At 40.0% G+C, this 18,542-nt stretch overlaps 1 protein-coding gene across 2 annotated transcripts in view; it reads left to right on the top strand.

Annotated features, from left to right (window-relative positions):
• The first annotated feature begins 272 nt into the window (after positions 1-272).
• The window catches only part of dedd (death effector domain containing), a 33,225-nt gene continuing 14,955 nt past the window's right edge, over positions 273-18,542 (top strand). For both annotated transcript variants that reach the window (XM_028582114.1, XM_028582113.1), the window contains exons 1-2: positions 273-657; positions 9,688-10,327. In XM_028582114.1, the coding sequence (XP_028437915.1) occupies positions 9,763-10,327 (565 nt within the window). In that variant the 5' untranslated portion in view covers positions 273-657; positions 9,688-9,762. The remainder of the gene's footprint in view (positions 658-9,687; positions 10,328-18,542) is intronic.

Genomic DNA, 18,542 nt, shown 5'->3' with positions numbered 1-18,542 from the left:
TTACCCATAATTGTTATGATATTGTAAATTCTAAAAAGTTCTTTTGGAAGATTTTCATTACCAAAAAGAATTTGCTCCAACTTTAATTGTGTAATTTTCTCCATTTTTGTTTCCAGCCAATTCATGACGTCTTGCCAGAATATTTTCATCACTGGACAAGAGAAAAACAAATGTTCAATAGTTTCGCTCACATACCAGTTGGTGGCGGTAAGTCACCAAATCGTTGTTTGCCAACCGCCAATACACCTTAACGAAGATGACGGAAGTAGTAGTAGAAGAAGAAGACGAAGAAGAAGAAGAAGAAGAAGAAGAAGAAGAACTGTGACCTGTGAACTGTGAACTGGAAGTTCTTTCATTTTGGCCGAAGAACGAAAATTGTCTGCTTATTTTTCCTGTAAAGTCAGTCTGAGGACCAAAACCATGAAACAAACTCTAATGTCTGGCCAGAAATAAGTCGTGCCGCACACCAAGAGACAGGAAAATATCTATTAAGCATTTATCGTGTAGTCGATCAAAACAATTAAACGAAATCGTTTTCTGACCTGAAAGAAGCTTTGCTGTGCTATTAGCACTGGGAGGCTAACTTCGCCTTAGCTGCCTAACGTTACCGAACTGTGATTGTGTCGGACTCGTCAGGAATATCCATAAGGACAGGAGGTAATGTAAAGTTATTGTTGTATAATTAGCTATATATGTCTTTTTTTATTGCTGACAGCTTCATGTGGCGTGGTGTTATAGAAGTTAGCTTTGGTAACGTTAACGATGACAGCAAACGTGGACTAAGGCTAGCGATGAGCAGTCAAAACAAACCAAGACGCTAATCAAAGGGATATGATGTACGTTACTGTAACGTATACAGTTTTTAGCTTTTTAGTGCAAATACCAAAACACGGACCAGTTTTCCGTCCGATTGTGCACCTTTACAGATATCAACATATTGCTATCGTTAGCCAGCTTGCTAGCTAACTTCATTTTGGCACCCAGCTAGTTGTTAAAGCTGGATATGTTTTTTTAATTTATTTAACCGGGTAGGCCGTTGAGAACAGGTTCTCATTTGCAACGGCGACCTGGCCAAGAAAAGCATAAGCGTGCAGGACAACATACAGTTTCACATTCAATACAGGAATACACAATACAAAAGGCTACATAAAGTGCAGATTAAGTATCCTGTGCAAAGTGAGGTGTAAGTAAGACTAAGGATATGTGAAAGTGATATGGTAGTAACACAATATACATGAATAGACAGTCTATAACACTGCTGAGATGTAGTGTAGAGCCAAACAAAACAAGAACAGTTAGTGCAAATTGTTATCTAGTTAGTGGTGTTAGTGGTGAATCAGTTATAACGCAATATGAATAGGCAGTCTATGTAAATGCTGAAATGTAGTGAAGAGTCAATATACAGTTAGTGCAAATTGTGATCTGGATAGTGATATAGGTCAGTAATAACACAGTTAACCGGAATAGACAGTCTATGTAGATGTATGTACACTTAATTAACCGGTCCCAGGGTGAGTCTGATGAAAACTGCTGTCTTTGCACGGTCAGCTCCGAAATAGTCTTGCATTGCCAAACTTACTATCTGCACAGCGCTGTGGAGGAAGATCCAAAATTGTTCTGCCTCTATTTAGAAGTGGTGAATGTACAGCTCACAGCAATTTAATACGATAAAGTGTCTGGCTTTTCTTTGATATTTAGTGTTGGAAAATGGCTTTTTTTATTGAGTTTCCTCTTAACGAAATGCTCTGAGTGAATTTAGGCTGGGCTTTAATTGTGAAGGATATACACAGAAAAGCCAGCATTATTTTGCTAGGTATATCCAGCAATCACGTAATGTTGGAAGCAGTGTTACATGATTGCGCTGTACAGAGTGTGTCAACAGCCAGCTGGGTTTTTTGTTTTTATTAATGTCAATTTTAATTTTAAGTTTAGTTTTATTCACACTTTTATAATATCCAATGCTGTCCAAATGCTCAAAAATCCAAACCCCAAGTTCATTGGGTACCCAGGAAACCAAGTGTGAAGTAGATTGGATGAGATATTTCAAAGACAGACCCCACACACACACACACACACACACACACACACACACACACACACACACACACACACACACACACACAGGTTTCCTGATTTATTAGATGGATTGTAGTCCAAATGGCCTTATGATGACAATGGTGATTTCATGTGTTTATAATTGCATTTTGCCCCGCGTGTTCATCGTGAGCAAAGTGGATGTGGCATTGATAAAATGACAGTCAAACGTGACTAAATATCAATGTCGAGAGTAAGACTGGATTGACCGATTTCTACCTCACTGATTCCATTTCTGCCATGCCTTTTTATTCTTGTGGTGCTCTTCCAGCCAAATGTGACAGTATTCTCAGGGTTTCTTTTTTTATCATTATTTATTGGGTTTCTCAGATGTTTGATGTTCCATTATTAAACAATCCCTTAACCCAACAGTCACACCAGGTTGACACTGGGTTAATACCGGATTTACACCGGTGTTACGGTTTAATGAGCGACCTGCAGGGTGGTTCTGGAAGTAAAAATCGTATTTATTTTCTCCTTAAGGATTTTTATTATCAGCTATAATGTCTAAATCATCCAAGGTAGACTGACCCCAAGCTGTGAGATCGTGAAACTATGGTTAATGTGCCTGTAGAAGCTAGAAGTCCGTATGAAATCAACTTTGTTTTAAGAAAAACATGTTTCATTTGCCATGTCAAGAAGAAGTACTACACTACCCACAATCCTAAGCATAACAGCAAAGTCTCCCTTGGTAGAGCTCGTTGTTACCATGTAAATGTTTACTGCACCCGCAAACTTGCAAACGGCTACCACTGAAGTCTATGATCGTTTCTGTACACAGTCAAAACGGTCCTTTTTTTGTCATTGTAAAAATGTTCTTTTGTGTCGAATCAAACATTTTATGGTCACAATTCATCTTGTAGCTGTTTGACCTGGTTCCAGGCTTAGCTTAAAAATAAATCTTGTTTTTTAAAGGCTGCAACATATCCAGAAAGACACTCAGAGATGTGTAAGTTGAAAGAAAATATCTGTTGAAAACTGCACTATAAAATGTAACGTCATTCTTTTTTTAGTGGGGCCTTTCATATTTAATTTAAAGTTCAATTTGTTCGATAAAAGTGTTGAAAATGATTTTAAATTCAACAAGCAATTTGTTGTATTTTAGCAGAAAACTGAAAACAACAGAAGTGTGCACTTTAGTATCTGTTTATTCATCTCACGTAATGTTATTACAATATTCAACAACATTTTGCATATTGCATATTTTCCTCATATCGTGCAGCCCTAGTAGGCATGGCATGAAAAGAACCGATATAACAAACAGAGTCTCTTAAAAACACATCAAGTTGTGACCACGCTGTCAATGCTATAGGTGGATAATTAGTCAAAAAATAATCGAAACCGATATTCAGACCCTCTAACTCATGTAATATTGCCATGTCGATTATTTCGGTTATACTCTCCAGAGTCCAACATAACATCTTTTCCCCCAGGCCAGTAGATCAGGGTTTTATTGGCCCCTTGTATATGTTTACTGGCCCTGAAAAAAAGAGGGAAAAAACTTCCAAATTGTTAATCTATTAATCAAATATACTTTGTAATGATTCATCCAAACTAAAATACTATTCTGCATCTACAAATATGAGTTCAGTCAATTTATTGAATTTATTATATTATTTATTGGCTTTGCACTCTAATAATTAATAGTAATTCTACAGTAATGCTTGTTTTAATTGACATTGAAAGGACAGAGTAAGGCTATAGCTTCACTGGTGCCTTCACTCCCTCTTTGTAAACTCCCAAAATGGATGATTGTTATCATGAATCAATATTGTGTATTTTGTAATTATTAGCTAATACTATAGCTATACTAAAAAATAGTATTCTCCTAGAGGCTTCACTCCCAGCCCCTAGGAGAATACTTCACCGGGAGGAGAGCAGACAGCAGCAAACAGCAGTTGCGGCATCTGCCAGACCGGAGCTGCTGTCCGGTGGAGGGGGAGGCACCGCGACGTATGCTTATATTACTACTAGCTAGCTCCTGGCAAATGAGGAGAGCAGGCAGCAGCTCCGGTCTGGCAGGGTTTGAGTTGCTGCAGACGCTACTGAAGGTCCAAAGCATTACTCCGCCACTTTCAGTCTGCAGCATACTGATAAGCCAGCTAAGCTGCATTGTTTTGACTGGACCTGAACGCTCTGCTGTATTGGAGTACACATGAAAACCACAGGTGCGCCCATCAGCATTGCCTCCCTAAACCAGCTGAGAGGCGACTTTGTCCCGCTGCAAAAGGAACTCTGTCGCGCCCCATTCACACAACAGCGGCAGTTAATTTTACACTATGATAGTTCAACTTTGCAATTAATCTGCATGCATACAGAACCGTAGGGGTGGTTCATTACACTACTACTGTAGGCTATATTCAACATCATTTATTGATCAGTTAGGTATCGTTGGGTATCAAACGGTGCCTGAACGGATACTTAAAAAAAGATTTAAAAATAAAAAGTAGAGCACCAAACGACAGTCGGCAACATTAAAGAACGACTTGTTTATTGCTAAGGCCATATGGTCAAAAGTGAATGATTTATTAACAATGTGATAGTAACTTATAACAATAACTTATTTCACCAGTAAATTGCTGTTAATGACAAAAACAACCATTACATGGGAAAAGGGTATTTTACTTTGAATGCACCATGAGGCTTACCAGTTTCAAGTGAACGCATGCCTGTGTTGTATTTCTGACAATGGCAGTTGCACTGTTGTACATCTACAGTGAAATAGTCAAAATGTACACTGTTTAACTGTCAGCATTTTAATCGTGTTTAACCTAGCTACTAGCCAACTGTAGGCTAATGTTACTAGGGTTGGGTACCTTTCGCATCTGAACCAATATCCGTACTGATACCGGTACCTGAAAATTGGTTCCTGGTACCCAATGGTACTTTCTTCGGTACTTTCCCTCTGTAATTGCAAAAAAAAAAAATTCAGTTGTAAAAATAATTGCAAACCTGTTTATCCTATTTACTTAGAACATTGTTATTTATTTAGAATATTTTACACTGGCAGAAATTAAATACAAATAAATCCCCTCCCTCTCTCCTCCCAAACCCGTCCCTACAACCTATTCAATTGAATAATTATTCAACTTTTATTCTTGTATTTGTATATTATTCTTTTTAAGCCTGTTTTATTTTCATCATGACCGTTTTTAATTGCTCTTTAATGTTTCATGTAAATCACTTTGAATTGCCTTGTTGCTGAAAGGTGCTATAGAAATAAAGTTGCCTTGCCTTACAACCTCAGCCTGTCAGTCAGTCCCCAGGGCATAGAAACCACTATTGTGCCTGCTTGTCTCAAAGGAAGTGTAACGTCAACAGCACCACGACTGCTTTCGGCTCACCAATAATATCATATCACAGTAAATGGGGTCTGCGTGGAGTTTTGAAAAACTGTAACCACTCTTGAAACCACTTTATTGGTATTGCCGTGACTCACTGACTTCAAAAAAACTGCTGAGCTGATGTAGTTTGCTCCGTCCGCACTTCTGTGTGTGTGTGTCGGAGCTCTGCTCTCTGTCAACATGCAGAGAGGACAGATAAGCTTGCACTTACACGCTCTCGAAATTTGGCACCGTTAGATTTTACGTGAACCAATACTCTGTAATACCGGCGTGATTCGGTCAATACCGGACATTTTTCAATTTAGGAGCAAAAGCTCCTTTGGGGAAAAAAAGTTACTGTCAAGCCCTGTTCAAATTAATAAAACAAACAGGACTTTGGAGTCACGTGTAGTTGGATCCAGGCAAGGTCCCTGATGTGAAAAGCCTACTTACTGCATATATTTTTTAATTTTTTACCTGCCACCAACATTTTGTGTTTTGATGACATAAAGAAGTTTTCACCATAAATGGGTGCCTATAAATGATCAGAATGCAGAAAATGTCTTTGATGCTCAAACTTTGCTCAAGTCACACTGTTTTGCGGTATATCAAATAGATTTGAGACATTTTAAGGTGTTTCCATTCATTATCGCACAACTTTCAAGCTAACATTTGTGAACATAGTTTGCTTGCCAAACTCAAACGCGCCATCTACCTAAAAATGATTAAAGGGGGGATAGAATGCAAAACCGATTTTACCCTTGTCATAGTTGAATAACGACAGTTCAGTGGGTAAATAGGACATACATGAGCTCAAAATCCCATTGACACCCCTTTACTATGAAAATCTCATATTTTGAAACTGCCGCTGAAAACGGGCGAATCTCAACAAAGCTGGAAGTTGACGTCAACCTCCCAAAAACCGGAACCTTTGTCAGCCCATGGGTGTATTAAGAGAACGGTCATGCCCCAACATTTACATAGGCTACACAACTGACCTGAGATCAGGTAGTCTTCTGAATCTAGGTCATGCAGATCTCTGCTATTCCATTACAAAATTCACTTCTGAAACTTTTTTATGCGAGAAATCAACTATGTAAAGCTCAAATATGGGCAGTTTTACAAAAATGTATGTCTAATTGCAAATTTTGTCCGACTGTGTGTCGGACTTCAGCGGCCAGTGCTGCCTGGGTTACTGCCTCGCCGCACGGCCTGCCTCTGACAGAGCTCCAGGGCCTGCAGTTCTCCTCTTCCTAATGCCAGGTGTGTGTGAGTGAGAGCGTGGTCAGCGAGCTTGTTACGCCAGCGATCTCTTACCACAGGTTCTAGTTAATCTTATAATGTGTGTAATTATAATGTGTTGAGTTATTTAAACAAACAATCGGTGAAATACATGCCTCTTGTCCGCGAGTCTCATTGATAGAGCCTGTGGCTGGATGGAGCTAGCTAGCCTCCTCTTAGAATTCCTCTGGAATTCACAAAAATTCATTAACTTGAAATCGGACACCCTTGTTAGCTTTATAAGACATTTAGTTAGATGTTGTATAAGTGGCGTGACGAAATTCACACTGTAAATATACTCGAATTACGACCAAAAATGAAGCCATCTATCCGTGATTTGTAGCTACACACAGCTGGGATTGAAGGGACAGTCATAGCTAACAAAACCCCTAGTCTTCACAAATATTCATTAACTTGAAATCGAACACCGTTGTTAGCTTTATAAGACATTTAGTTAGATGTTGTATAAGTGGCGTGACGAAATTCAAACTGTAAATATACTCCGAATTACGACCAAAAATGAAGCTAACTATCCGTGATTTGTAGCTAGCTACACACAGCTAGGATTCTAGGGACAGTCATAGCTAACGAACCCCTTGCAGTTCACAAATATTCATTAACTTGAAATCAGACACCGTTGTTAGCCTTATAAAACATTTAGTTAGATGTTGTATAAGTGGCGTGATGAAATTCAAACTGTAAATATACTCGAATTACGACCAAAAATGAAGCTAACTATCCGTGATTTGTAGCTACACATAGATAGGATTGAAGGGACAGTCGCAGCTAACGAAACCCTTACAGTTCACAAATATTAATTAACTTGAAATCGGACACCGTTGTCAGCTTTATAAAACATTTAGTTAGATGTTGTATAAGTGGCGTGACGAAATTCAAACTGTAAATATACTCGAATAATGACCAAAAATGAAGCTAACTATCTGTGATTTGTAGCTACACATAGATAGGATTGAAGGGACAGTCGCAGCTAACTAAACACCTAGCTAAACTTCACAAATATTCATTAACTGAAATCGGACACCGTTGTTAGCTTTATAAGACATTTAGGTATATGTTGTATAGCTAGGTGGCGTGACATTGTGTGTAACATGTGGTAAGAGATTGCTGATGTAACAAGCTCGCTGACCGCGCTCTCACTCTCACACAACGAGCCATGTAGCTAGCTGTAATTTGGGAACGACTGCTCTCCAAACTGTTCCTGGAGATTGTGGTTCAGAGACACTTCACGTTTTCGGATGACCAAGACAACATTTGACCTGTTGTGTTTTGGCCCGTCCCTTGCGCCAGATGTGGCAAGCCATTGCCCTCCTGTTCCACGCTGTATTAACGTTGCCTGCAATGGGTCAGACGCAGAGGGACCGCAGGGTTCGCTAACGTTAGCTTTTTATCTCATCTGGGGTCTGATAAAGAGTAAATTCATCAAATTCAGTGTCCACAACACTTATTTTCCAATATACAATAGCTGTAGCTAACATATTTTACGTGACCCGTGTGAGTGTGGTTTTCATGTTGGGGCTTTTCGGCGCTGTTTGTCAGAGTGATGACGTCCTGTCACTGTTCCAGTTGCTCACCCTCAATGGGGAGAGAGACAGGATGACTGTTCGCTTGACTTCAGTAGAGCAGACGGCTCTGCAGAGTCGTGTAATTACGACTTTATAACTTTTCATAAACAGCTGAAGGATATATAGCAGAAACCCTGGTGTAGTGATTGTGTTGTAGACAACAATGCAGACAATTGTATTATCATCTGTAAGGAGCCAGCCCAGTCTAAACCTTAAGACATTTTCAGTACAGTGGGTTAAAGCTACACCACATTTTTAAAAACAGTATTGTGTAGCAGTTTGTGACAACAAACGATGCATTCACTAACACTTGAAACATGAATTTAATTGGAAAATAATCTTTATTTAAATACCTGTAGACTCTGTACCTTCTCCCTCATTATTGCTCTGTTACTCATCAATAGTGGAAGTCTTGGCTAAAATGGACAAGATTCATATGCATGCAGACAATTATATGATCAATGCTTAACGCGTTCCTCAAAGTTGTAAATGAGAACGATAACGTGATATCATACCTGAGCTGTTAATATTAGAAGCCAATAAAGTTACGATGGCACCACTGCGAGACAACTCTTTTTTGAGACATGTATCGCTGTTTGATCACCTTCCATTTACTCCGGAGGACGCCCCGCGGCTTGTCGTAACCTTTGCTGGCCATTTCCTTCATAAGTTCTTGATAAATTATGGCATTTCTTAGATTTTTGCTATCTAAAATAACTGTTATATTTCGCTCGTAAATTAAATTAAAAAAGTCTTAGTTCTTCCACTCACGTATATCTATCTTTGACACCCGCCATGTCTACAAAGAAAGCGAAAATAGCCTAGGTAGCGGAAATGACCTAAAACTTATTCTTCTTGGTTTTATGGTGGGTTGCAACCATAACATGACCTAAAATTCATTCAAATCTAGTCCAGTCTACAAATAACGTTTCCATCAGTGTTTAAGTCTTAAGCTGTTTACCGATTAAGAGAAAATCCGATAAGATCGAATGCATAAACTTTGTGTCGATATTTATGAAATTCAATTGAATTTTACTGTTTCCATAAGGCATTTTTCATTCAATATTATTTAATTTGCATAAAAATGTGTGGATGGAAACTAAGCTACAGTATATTTCATGATAACACCCAACCCTACACAGTTCCTCCATTAAATGACCATGGCTGTGTTATGTTGAGGCTCTGTTCTGTTTTTCTGAATGTTTTATTTAATGAAAAAATTATTGTATTTTCTGACGGTAGCAGAGGTGGCTCACCTCCACTATAATAAGTTGGGAAACCCCTTCAGGTGTTTGCAGTTGTATGTTGTTGGTTATTGATAAATGATGGCAACTGATGGTAAAATCGCTCATAAAATGAGATATATGATATAATATTATATGTGATCTCTCACTCTCTGTACATAGTTTATCAGCTGGAGCAGAGGAAGACAGCTGGAGTTGCAGGGATTCAAGCATCCCTTTTCATTATCGGGTCCTGAGATGACATCACAGCAGCCACAGCTTCCCAATGCTGTTATTCCTCCCCAGCTTGCCCAGAACTCCTCTGCTCAGCAGGCCCGGCCTCACATTCAGGACAATCAGCTGGACTCGAGTCAGAGCAGTGCAACTGCTGGGGCTCTGGATCCCAGAGCTCTGACAGGCAGGCCGGGCACCTCTGCTGTGGCAGCAACCAGTGGGGAGGTGGCCAACAGAAACGTCTCTGCCTCCTGCACCAACTCAAGCTTGTCCAGAAGAGATGGGGGCTTTGAGCCGTGGCCTGAGGAAGCAGTGGATAACTCCCATGGGCTATACTCTCTTCACCGCATGTTTGACATAGTTGGAGCCCAGCTAACCCATCGGGATGTCAGGGTACTGTCATTCCTGTTTGTTGACGTGATTGATGAGTATGAGCGTGGCGGCATCAGGAGTGGAAGGGATTTCTTGCTGGCACTAGAGCGCCAGGGTCGCTGTGATGAGACTAACTTTCGACACGTTCTCCAGCTTTTAAGGATTATCACCCGCCATGATCTATTGCCTTATGTCACACTCAGAAAACGGCAGGCTGGTGAGTAATGCAGTGTCATCACTATGTTTACACCAGACTTTATATTTAATAATTGACGGGTTGGTTTAAAATGAGTAAATCCAGATTTAAAATTAAGAATAGCTGTGCTCAGTAAATCCAAGTTTATTGATGCAAACCAAAATTAAACATAGTTTAATCAATATGGAGATGCATACCTAATACATGCCCAAATTAAAATAAGTGAATAAATAAAAGTGTATGCTATATGGACCTAGTAAGTAGGCTATGAGGGGGGCCATACAAGTCAGTTTAGTTAAATGACACATAATAAAAAAACAAGGCAAAACATTTTCAAACCAGTTTGATATTAAGCCAAACGCTGACCGGTATACCAAATTCTACCACTAGGTGTCACACTTGTTTTCTCCTGAGTAACACTGTGAGTGAGACTGATGAGAAAGCCCATAATGAGAGTGTAGCAACTCCAGACCACATGGTGGTGGTTATGTACCTTTTAAGCCATGACTTTTTCCTGCAATGAGTTTTGAGGTTATAACAATAACCTCTTTGGTTTAGTTGTTTACACTTTTTTTTAGCTCAATTCATAGTCAGCTTGAAATCCGAAATATTTCCATTACATTCCATTTTATTGTTTTATAAACAAACAATATTATGTTAATCAAGTTTTCATAATGCTTCTGACCAGTGTAAGACAGGCTTTTGGAAAGTTTAGTGACCTCACTAATCTGTAAGGAGCGGATGCGTGAGATAAAGCTGTTTTCACACATACAGGTAATTCACTTCTCGTTCCTCGCTAAAATTTCAAATCATTTTAATGTCATTGCGCAACCTTGCCCCTGTTTTCACCTGTTGCTGAGTAACGTACGTTAACATCCCATGGTCTCTTGAATGTAGCATACCTGTAGCAAGCTGGTAGCAAGCTCCTTCGTAGCGATAAAAACAAACGTCGAAGCGGAGCTCCTTGCTACAGAGCGGCGATTGCAAGTTGTATCAGTTGTCACAGCTCAGTTGTATCAGCAGCATTTAGTAGTTGTGTTGAGCTGCAAAGGAGTTCCTCAACACCGCCTCTGGTGGCCCGCATGGTGCTCCTTCAGGTCAGGTCTGGTGGTTCAGTTACCAAGAATGGGTGACTCTCAGCCAGGGACACAGCACCGCGAGCTGCCGGTCATTTCGGCGGAGATTACGGTAATTAAACGACTGGTTAAGAAAATAATTAATGTTAGTCTCTGTCGCTGCCATGTTGTTTGTGTATCTCTATGGCAAACGCCATGTAAAGTATTCTAAATAAATAAAATAATGTTCTAAGTAAGTAGGTTTGGAATTATTTTTACAACTGAAAGAATTTTTTTGTAATTACAGAGGGAAAGTACGGAAAAAAGTATTGTTGGGTACCGGGAACCAAATTCCAGGTATCAGTAGTGGTATTGGTACAGATGCGAAAGGTACCCAACCCTAATTAGTGCAAGCTTCACAGCAGAGCATTCAGGTCCAGTCAAACAATGCATCTTAACTGGTATATTGGCGCCAGCCACGTGGCTGTGGATGAGAGGGGAGTTGACTGCTGGAAGTAAAGACTTTGACGCTGGCTAAAACATCTTTGGGGAGCACCAAAAAATTTTCTTTGAAGGAAAAACCCTGGCTTACATGTAATATTCTGCAATAAAATGTCTAAAAACGACTAGAACTATGTTATATATTTTGTTGACTTGTGTGCACACTAGGGCTTTTGGAATGAATTCTTAAACTTGAATATAATAAGAATATTAAAAAAATCAATACTATGCGAATGCTTAAATTACTATTCGAATGTGATTGTTTTATAAATATGTTGGCTAACGTTAGCTTATCTCCCTCTTCTTTCCTTGGCCTACCTGCATGTGAAAATTAAATGCTTTTGTCGTGTCACGTGTGATGAACAATAAGTTAGCAGGAGTGAGAAACTCAAGGCATTGTGAGGTCTTAACATCACAGAGCTAACGTACCAAGTAACGTTAGTACAGGGGGGAGTGACAGGCTGCAGCTAGAAATTGGAAGAAGGATGGGAAATAAATTTAACAATGTACATATACCGAGCCCAAATGCTTATGTTATCATTAGTTAGCTCATTCTTGTTTCCTAACCAACGCAAGTTATAGGAGCTTAGCTGGAAGAGTCATGGAGACAGCTGAAGTTTATGTTAGCTGTAGGGATGTCACGAGAACCGATACTACCGACCCCTTCCAGTTCTAAAATGACAAAACACTGACGATGTAACGTTAGCAATTAGCATGGCGGCGTTAGCCACGGTTAGCCAGGACCGGTCGGGATCACTTTACTGGCTTTGTCTCAATAGTTTTTGTGATTAACCAACTCGGGTACTCTAGCTACAGTGGGGGAAATAAGTATTCAACCCTTGCTGATTTTGCAGGTTTGCCCACTTACAAAGAATGCAAAAATCTACAATTTTAATCATATGTACATTCTAACAGTGAAAGACAGAATCCCAATCAAAAATCCAGAAAATCACATCATATGAATTTATTAAAATTGATAACCATCTGATGAGGAAAAACAAGTATTTGACCCCCTGGACAAACAGCAAGTATTCTGGCTCCTACAAGCCAGTTAGTCTTTCTTTAAGACACAGCCCCAATCCGAACCAATTATCTACATCAAATACACCTGCCTCACCTCGTTACCTGTATAAAAGACACCTGTCAACACCCAAACAACCAGCATCCAACATCACCACCATGGGCAAGACCAAAGAGCTTTCTACAGACATCAGGGACAAGATTGTTGATCTGCACAAGGCTGGGATGGGCTACAAGAGAATCGGAAAGCAACTTGAGAGAAAAGATCAACTGTCGGTGCAGTTATCAGGAAATGGAAGAAGCACCATACCACCGCCAACCTCCCTCGGTCTGGGCCTCCACACAAGATCTTGCCTCGTGGGGTGTCCCTGATCATGCGAATAGTGAGGAATCATCCCACAACCACAAGGGGGGGAACTGATGAATCAACTGAAGGCAGCTGGGACCACAGTTACAAAAGAAACAGTTGGTAACACACTACGCCCGCCATGGATTGAAATCCTGCAGCGCACGCAAGGTCCCCTGCTCAAGAAGAAACATGTACAGGCCCGCATGAAGTTCGCCATTCACCACCTGGACGACTCAGAAGAGGCCTGGAAGAAGGTGATGTGGTCAGATGAGACCAAAATAGAACTTTTTGGCCTCAACTCGTTGTGTTTGGAGGGCAAAGAACACCGAGTACAACCCAAAGAACACCATCCCCACCGTCAAGCATGGTGGTGGCAACATCATGCTTTGGGGGTGCTTTTCAGCCAAGGGGACGGGACAACTCCATCGTATTGAGGGGAGGATGGACGGGGCCATGTATCGTGGAATTCTGGACCGACATCTCCTTCCCTCAGTGAGAGAGCTGAAGATGGGTCGAGGATGGGTGTTTCAGCACGACAACGACCCTAAGCACACCGCCAAAGCAACAAAAGAGTGGCTGAAGAAGAAGCACATCAAGGTTCTGGAGTGGCCTAGCCAGTCTCCAGACCTGAATCCAATTGAAAAGCTTTGGAGGGAGCTTAAAATTCGAGTTGCCAGGCGACAACCTCGGAACCTGAATGATTTGGAGGCTGTCTGCAGGGAGGAGTGGGCCAACATCCCTGCCGAAATGTGCACAAACCTTGTCACCAACTATAAAAACCGTTTGACATCTGTGCTGGCCAATAATGGTTTTTCTACAAAATATTAACATGCTGTTTGTCCAGGGGGTCAAATACTTGTTTTTCCTCATCAGATGGTTATCAATTTTAATAAATTCATATGATGTGATTTTCTGGAATTTTCTTTGGGATTCTGTCTTTCACTGTTAGAATGTACATATGATTAAAATTGTAGATTTTTGTATTCTTTGTAAGTGGGCAAACCTGCAAAATCAGAAAGGGGTCAAATACTTATTTCCCCCACTGTATATAATTCTATGTGAGTACACAAATGTTGAAATTACATAAAATGCCCGTCCCTTGTAGCCGTGATAAATTAGCCTGAAGCTAATGCTTAGCTACCTATTCAGGAGGAAATTAGCCAACTCTGCGTCCTTTTGGGCTCTAAGCTGTCTCCATCTTTCAAATACATCTCCAATATTTACCCGGGCTTTGTAACCATAGGCGGAGTTTGACATTTGAGCCAGGGGGGCAAAAAAAAAAATAAATCATTGTAGCAACTGAGACCTGGGGAACACAGCACGATCACATATGGACAAAACAAACATGCTAAATAAACATAGGTTTATTTTTTTAAGCAGATTTGAATTTACATTGTAACAATTTAAAACCTCGAGCTCAATTTAGTTAAAAAAAGAAGTCCATAACGCATATAATTCTTGAGCGACAGATGCAAAAAATCCACAACAATCTCTGTCCCCACAGGGCAGGCACAGACACAGCCGCTCTGCTGCTGCGCAGGCTGTACGCTTCTCTGTTCACAACGCTGCCTGTTCTGCTTAACGTGAAAAAGCTTAACGTGGTTTAATGTACCTCAACAACGATCACCAAATTTATCATGGCCATATCTTGAAATGATCACTTATGCCTGTCAAAAGAACTTGACAGGCTATGGCGAGGAAAAAGCGAGGAAAAAGCTTGTACCTAAACAATGATTACCAAATTTCTCTCATATTGCTCCTCATAACCACTGAAAACTGTCAAAAATCTAACCAGAAATGTGGTGATGATTGATCGTTGTTTAGGTATATTAAACCACGTTAAGCTTTTTCATGTTAGGACTTATAAAGCCCATGAGAACCGTTGAGAGTCAACCAACAGCTGCTCCGCTGCCCTGCTGAAAATGTGAAGCAGAAACGCTAAATGTCAGATAACGTCCATAATAATTGGACTTTGGGTTCTATTTTTTGACAGTTTTCCGTGGTTATGAGGAGCAATATTAGAGAGAAATTTGGTAATCATTGGTCATTGTTTACGTACATTAAATCTGACATGCGTGAAAAAGAAAAAAACGTATGCATCATTGTACCCAGCACTTCTGGAAACGTACCTCCGAATGCGTCTCTGTCCCCAGCACATTTCAAACCAAACTGACGCCCGTGGGCACGGCTGTGTTGGAGCACAATAGACAGACAATGCTCCCGACACTTAAATTCAACGAACATGTAGGTTAACAGTGAACAATCAGTGTTGGACTTCCAGTCTGTTGAGATGCCTTTCCAAACGCAGAAACCAAGCGCAATCGCACCATAAAACGTTAAGACACGTTAAGAAAAAAGATCAGTATTTTGCCGTAATCCAATGACATGAAAACAAGTCATCCACAGCGATCAGTAGATTCACAAACAGAGTCACGGTGTATCCAGCAAGGCCTATACGCGCGTCACATTCACCAGTCAGCTCCAAACAAGTGAACGAGGTGAACTTCGCCGTTTAAACAAAGTGGAATAAAACGTATCAAAGTCCAAATCTACACAAAACGCGCATTCAATTAGTAAGCGCGTTAGACAGCAAATTTATATACATGGCATTTAGGCAACCTTTATTGTAACATTGGCACGGTAAGATGTCCCGACTAGTGCAACAAATTATTGTTTTTTGCGTCCTGCATATGTGTCGACAGTGGTCTCAGGTGAGAGGCAGAGCCCTGAAAAAATTATTTTTACTAAAGCAGTATATGAAATCAGATGTATTACCTATCCCCATTTAGTTGTTTTGTGTTTTGAAAATATTTATACAATATCTGGTTATGTTAGAAGTAATTATTCCACTCATTTTTGAAACAATGCAATTACCCGTTTCAGCTACCAGGGGGGGCAGTGCTCCCCCTGCCCCCCCGCAAACTCTGCGCATGTTTGTCACGTCTTTGGTCATGTAACTGTTAGAAACACTGTTGTTGTTTTTGCACAATACCTTTTTTCAAAAGATGCCTGGAAGTCTGGAATGTGTCTGGGGACACTAGTTGTTGCACTATGACCATTAATTGCACTTTATTATGTTGTTCTATGCTCTATTCATACTTTGCACGTGACGTCACAACTACTGGCTGGCGGGCAAGAACATCATTCTATAACGTATATTTGTTGTGTGAATTGAGTGAATTTGCTCAAGAATCAATTTGTTGGCTGAAAGCCTACTGTGAAATTTAACACAGGTGTCAGCAAAAGACTGGTTAAAACGAGACCAATAAGAAGAGGTGTTGCAACAATCTTTACAAATAGACATTGTAACGCTGACTGCACAGATTATGCAGACGCAGACTGCTACGATTGACTGACACACACACACACACACATTGTTAAAATCATACGCTGGACGCTTTATTAGTCTTTCTACATGGGTTTAGTTAATGATCGGGCTATAATAAGACCACGTCGGTTATGTAATCGCTGACAACCGGGACAATTTCATAGTGTTTGGTGTAAACCGGGATATTTTAGCGTCCCGACACAGCTTTTGTCGGGACTATCCCTGTCAAACCGGGAGATCTGGTCACCCTACATGATACATAGCCTAGTGTTGGCAGAAGGTTTAAAAAAAAAAAAACTAGCCTACTTATCAAGCTGTCATTTGCCAGCAGGCAGGGTGTACGTATTCAGATGAAGACTTCATCACACGACGGAACAGATTAGCAAACGTTAGCTGGTAGCTAGCTAGCTAACTAACTAGTAACACTCACCTTTGCTTTGATTATGAAGATATTCCTGTTTTTCACCTCTCATACGACAGCGTTGTTAACCCATCCACTCTTGAAAAAAAGATAGCTATCTGTACTTTTGTAGGTTTTCATTTTTTGTGCGGTGTAAAGTAAATATCTCCAAACTCCAAGTCTGCTAGAGACTTTACCAGCTTCAAAGCAATGAAAACATCAGCGGGTGCTGTGTATGGATCACAAGTTCCGAGTGACATATGGTCTAAATAGTTGGATTGTAGTATTGGAAATCTGCAAGGCTGCAATTCCCGTGACTGGCCACTGTTCAGCGCCATTCTATCGGCGTTTCTTGCCCGCCAGGTATCCATGGTAATGACGTCACTGTATGAATTGTGAAGTATGAATTGCACGTTTTGTATTTCTTGTTATGACATTTTGATATTTTTTAAATATTTTAATAAAGAAGTTCATGTTTCAAGTTAAAGTACATGGAATCTTTTTTTTTTTTTTTTTTTTTTTTTTACCGTGGTATCGAAATCGGCAATGAGAATCGTGTAATTTTACTGGTATTGGCACCGACTACTGAATTTTTGGTATCGTGACAACCCTAGTTAACTGCCCTACAGCTGTCAGAGTTAGCTTCGACTTCATATATTAGGGTTAGGTGGGCAGGCCAGGCAGGCAGGCAACGTAAACTGTATTCCTGATATCTCTTCACTTTGAGCATCCTAAGACTTTGCAGAAGCTGTAGACATGTTGTTTGTGTAGATAAAGTAAAAAATTACAGTTTTAAAAAAGGGTTTGTGCTAATGATAAGGAGATGGATGATGAGGGTATCTTGTTGCTTTGAGGCAGATAATTCAAACTACATGCCTATTGCTTAAATGAGGACATTGCCTGAAAAAAGACAAGAATAGACGTAAAAATGTTGACGTATAAATTGTTTATGACAATTAAATATTGTGGGCATGAGAGGTTTTAAGATGATTTTCCACTCTAGTGATGTCATCACGCACTCTAAGTCAATGCAATACTTACTCCATTATAAGCATAGAAAAAGCCTGAAAAGAACAATTGACTTAAACAGTGATACCACAAAAACTGTTAAAGGTAGCTGAATACAACTGTAATAGCTAAAGGTTTTGTGAACAGTTTAAAGTTTGAATAAAGTCTGTAGGTAAAAGTATGTGGAAGGAGTAGCCTTTCAAAATGGAAGAAGCCTGAAGAGGATTTGAAGATTGCTCCATTGACTTTATTGTAAAAAAAATAATTGTTTTTTGTAGCTGAACGTATGCTGAAGTTAGAGGTGACCAAAGAAAGTTGAAGAATAAAGAATCAGATAACAATACTGTGAATACTGCTTAAATCAGCATTTACATAATAAAGTGGCGTGCAAGAAATGCAATGCGCCATGACCCTTCAAAGCCAGGCTAATGTTGGAAGTCCCTCTAGTGGATAGAACGTGTAACAACAACCACATGCTGATAGTGGCATTGATGATGCATAAGCATGAGTAGTATAGTATATATTAACTAGAGAATATCTGAAGAAATTGCTGTGTGAATGCTGTATGTTGAAAG

Source organism: Perca flavescens, chromosome 7 (assembly GCF_004354835.1).
Source record: "Perca flavescens isolate YP-PL-M2 chromosome 7, PFLA_1.0, whole genome shotgun sequence".
In the NCBI taxonomy this organism is placed as follows: Eukaryota; Metazoa; Chordata; class Actinopteri; order Perciformes; family Percidae; genus Perca; species Perca flavescens.
The sequence above is the reverse complement of the archived record's forward strand: the minus strand, read 5'-3'. Positions and strand labels throughout refer to the sequence as shown.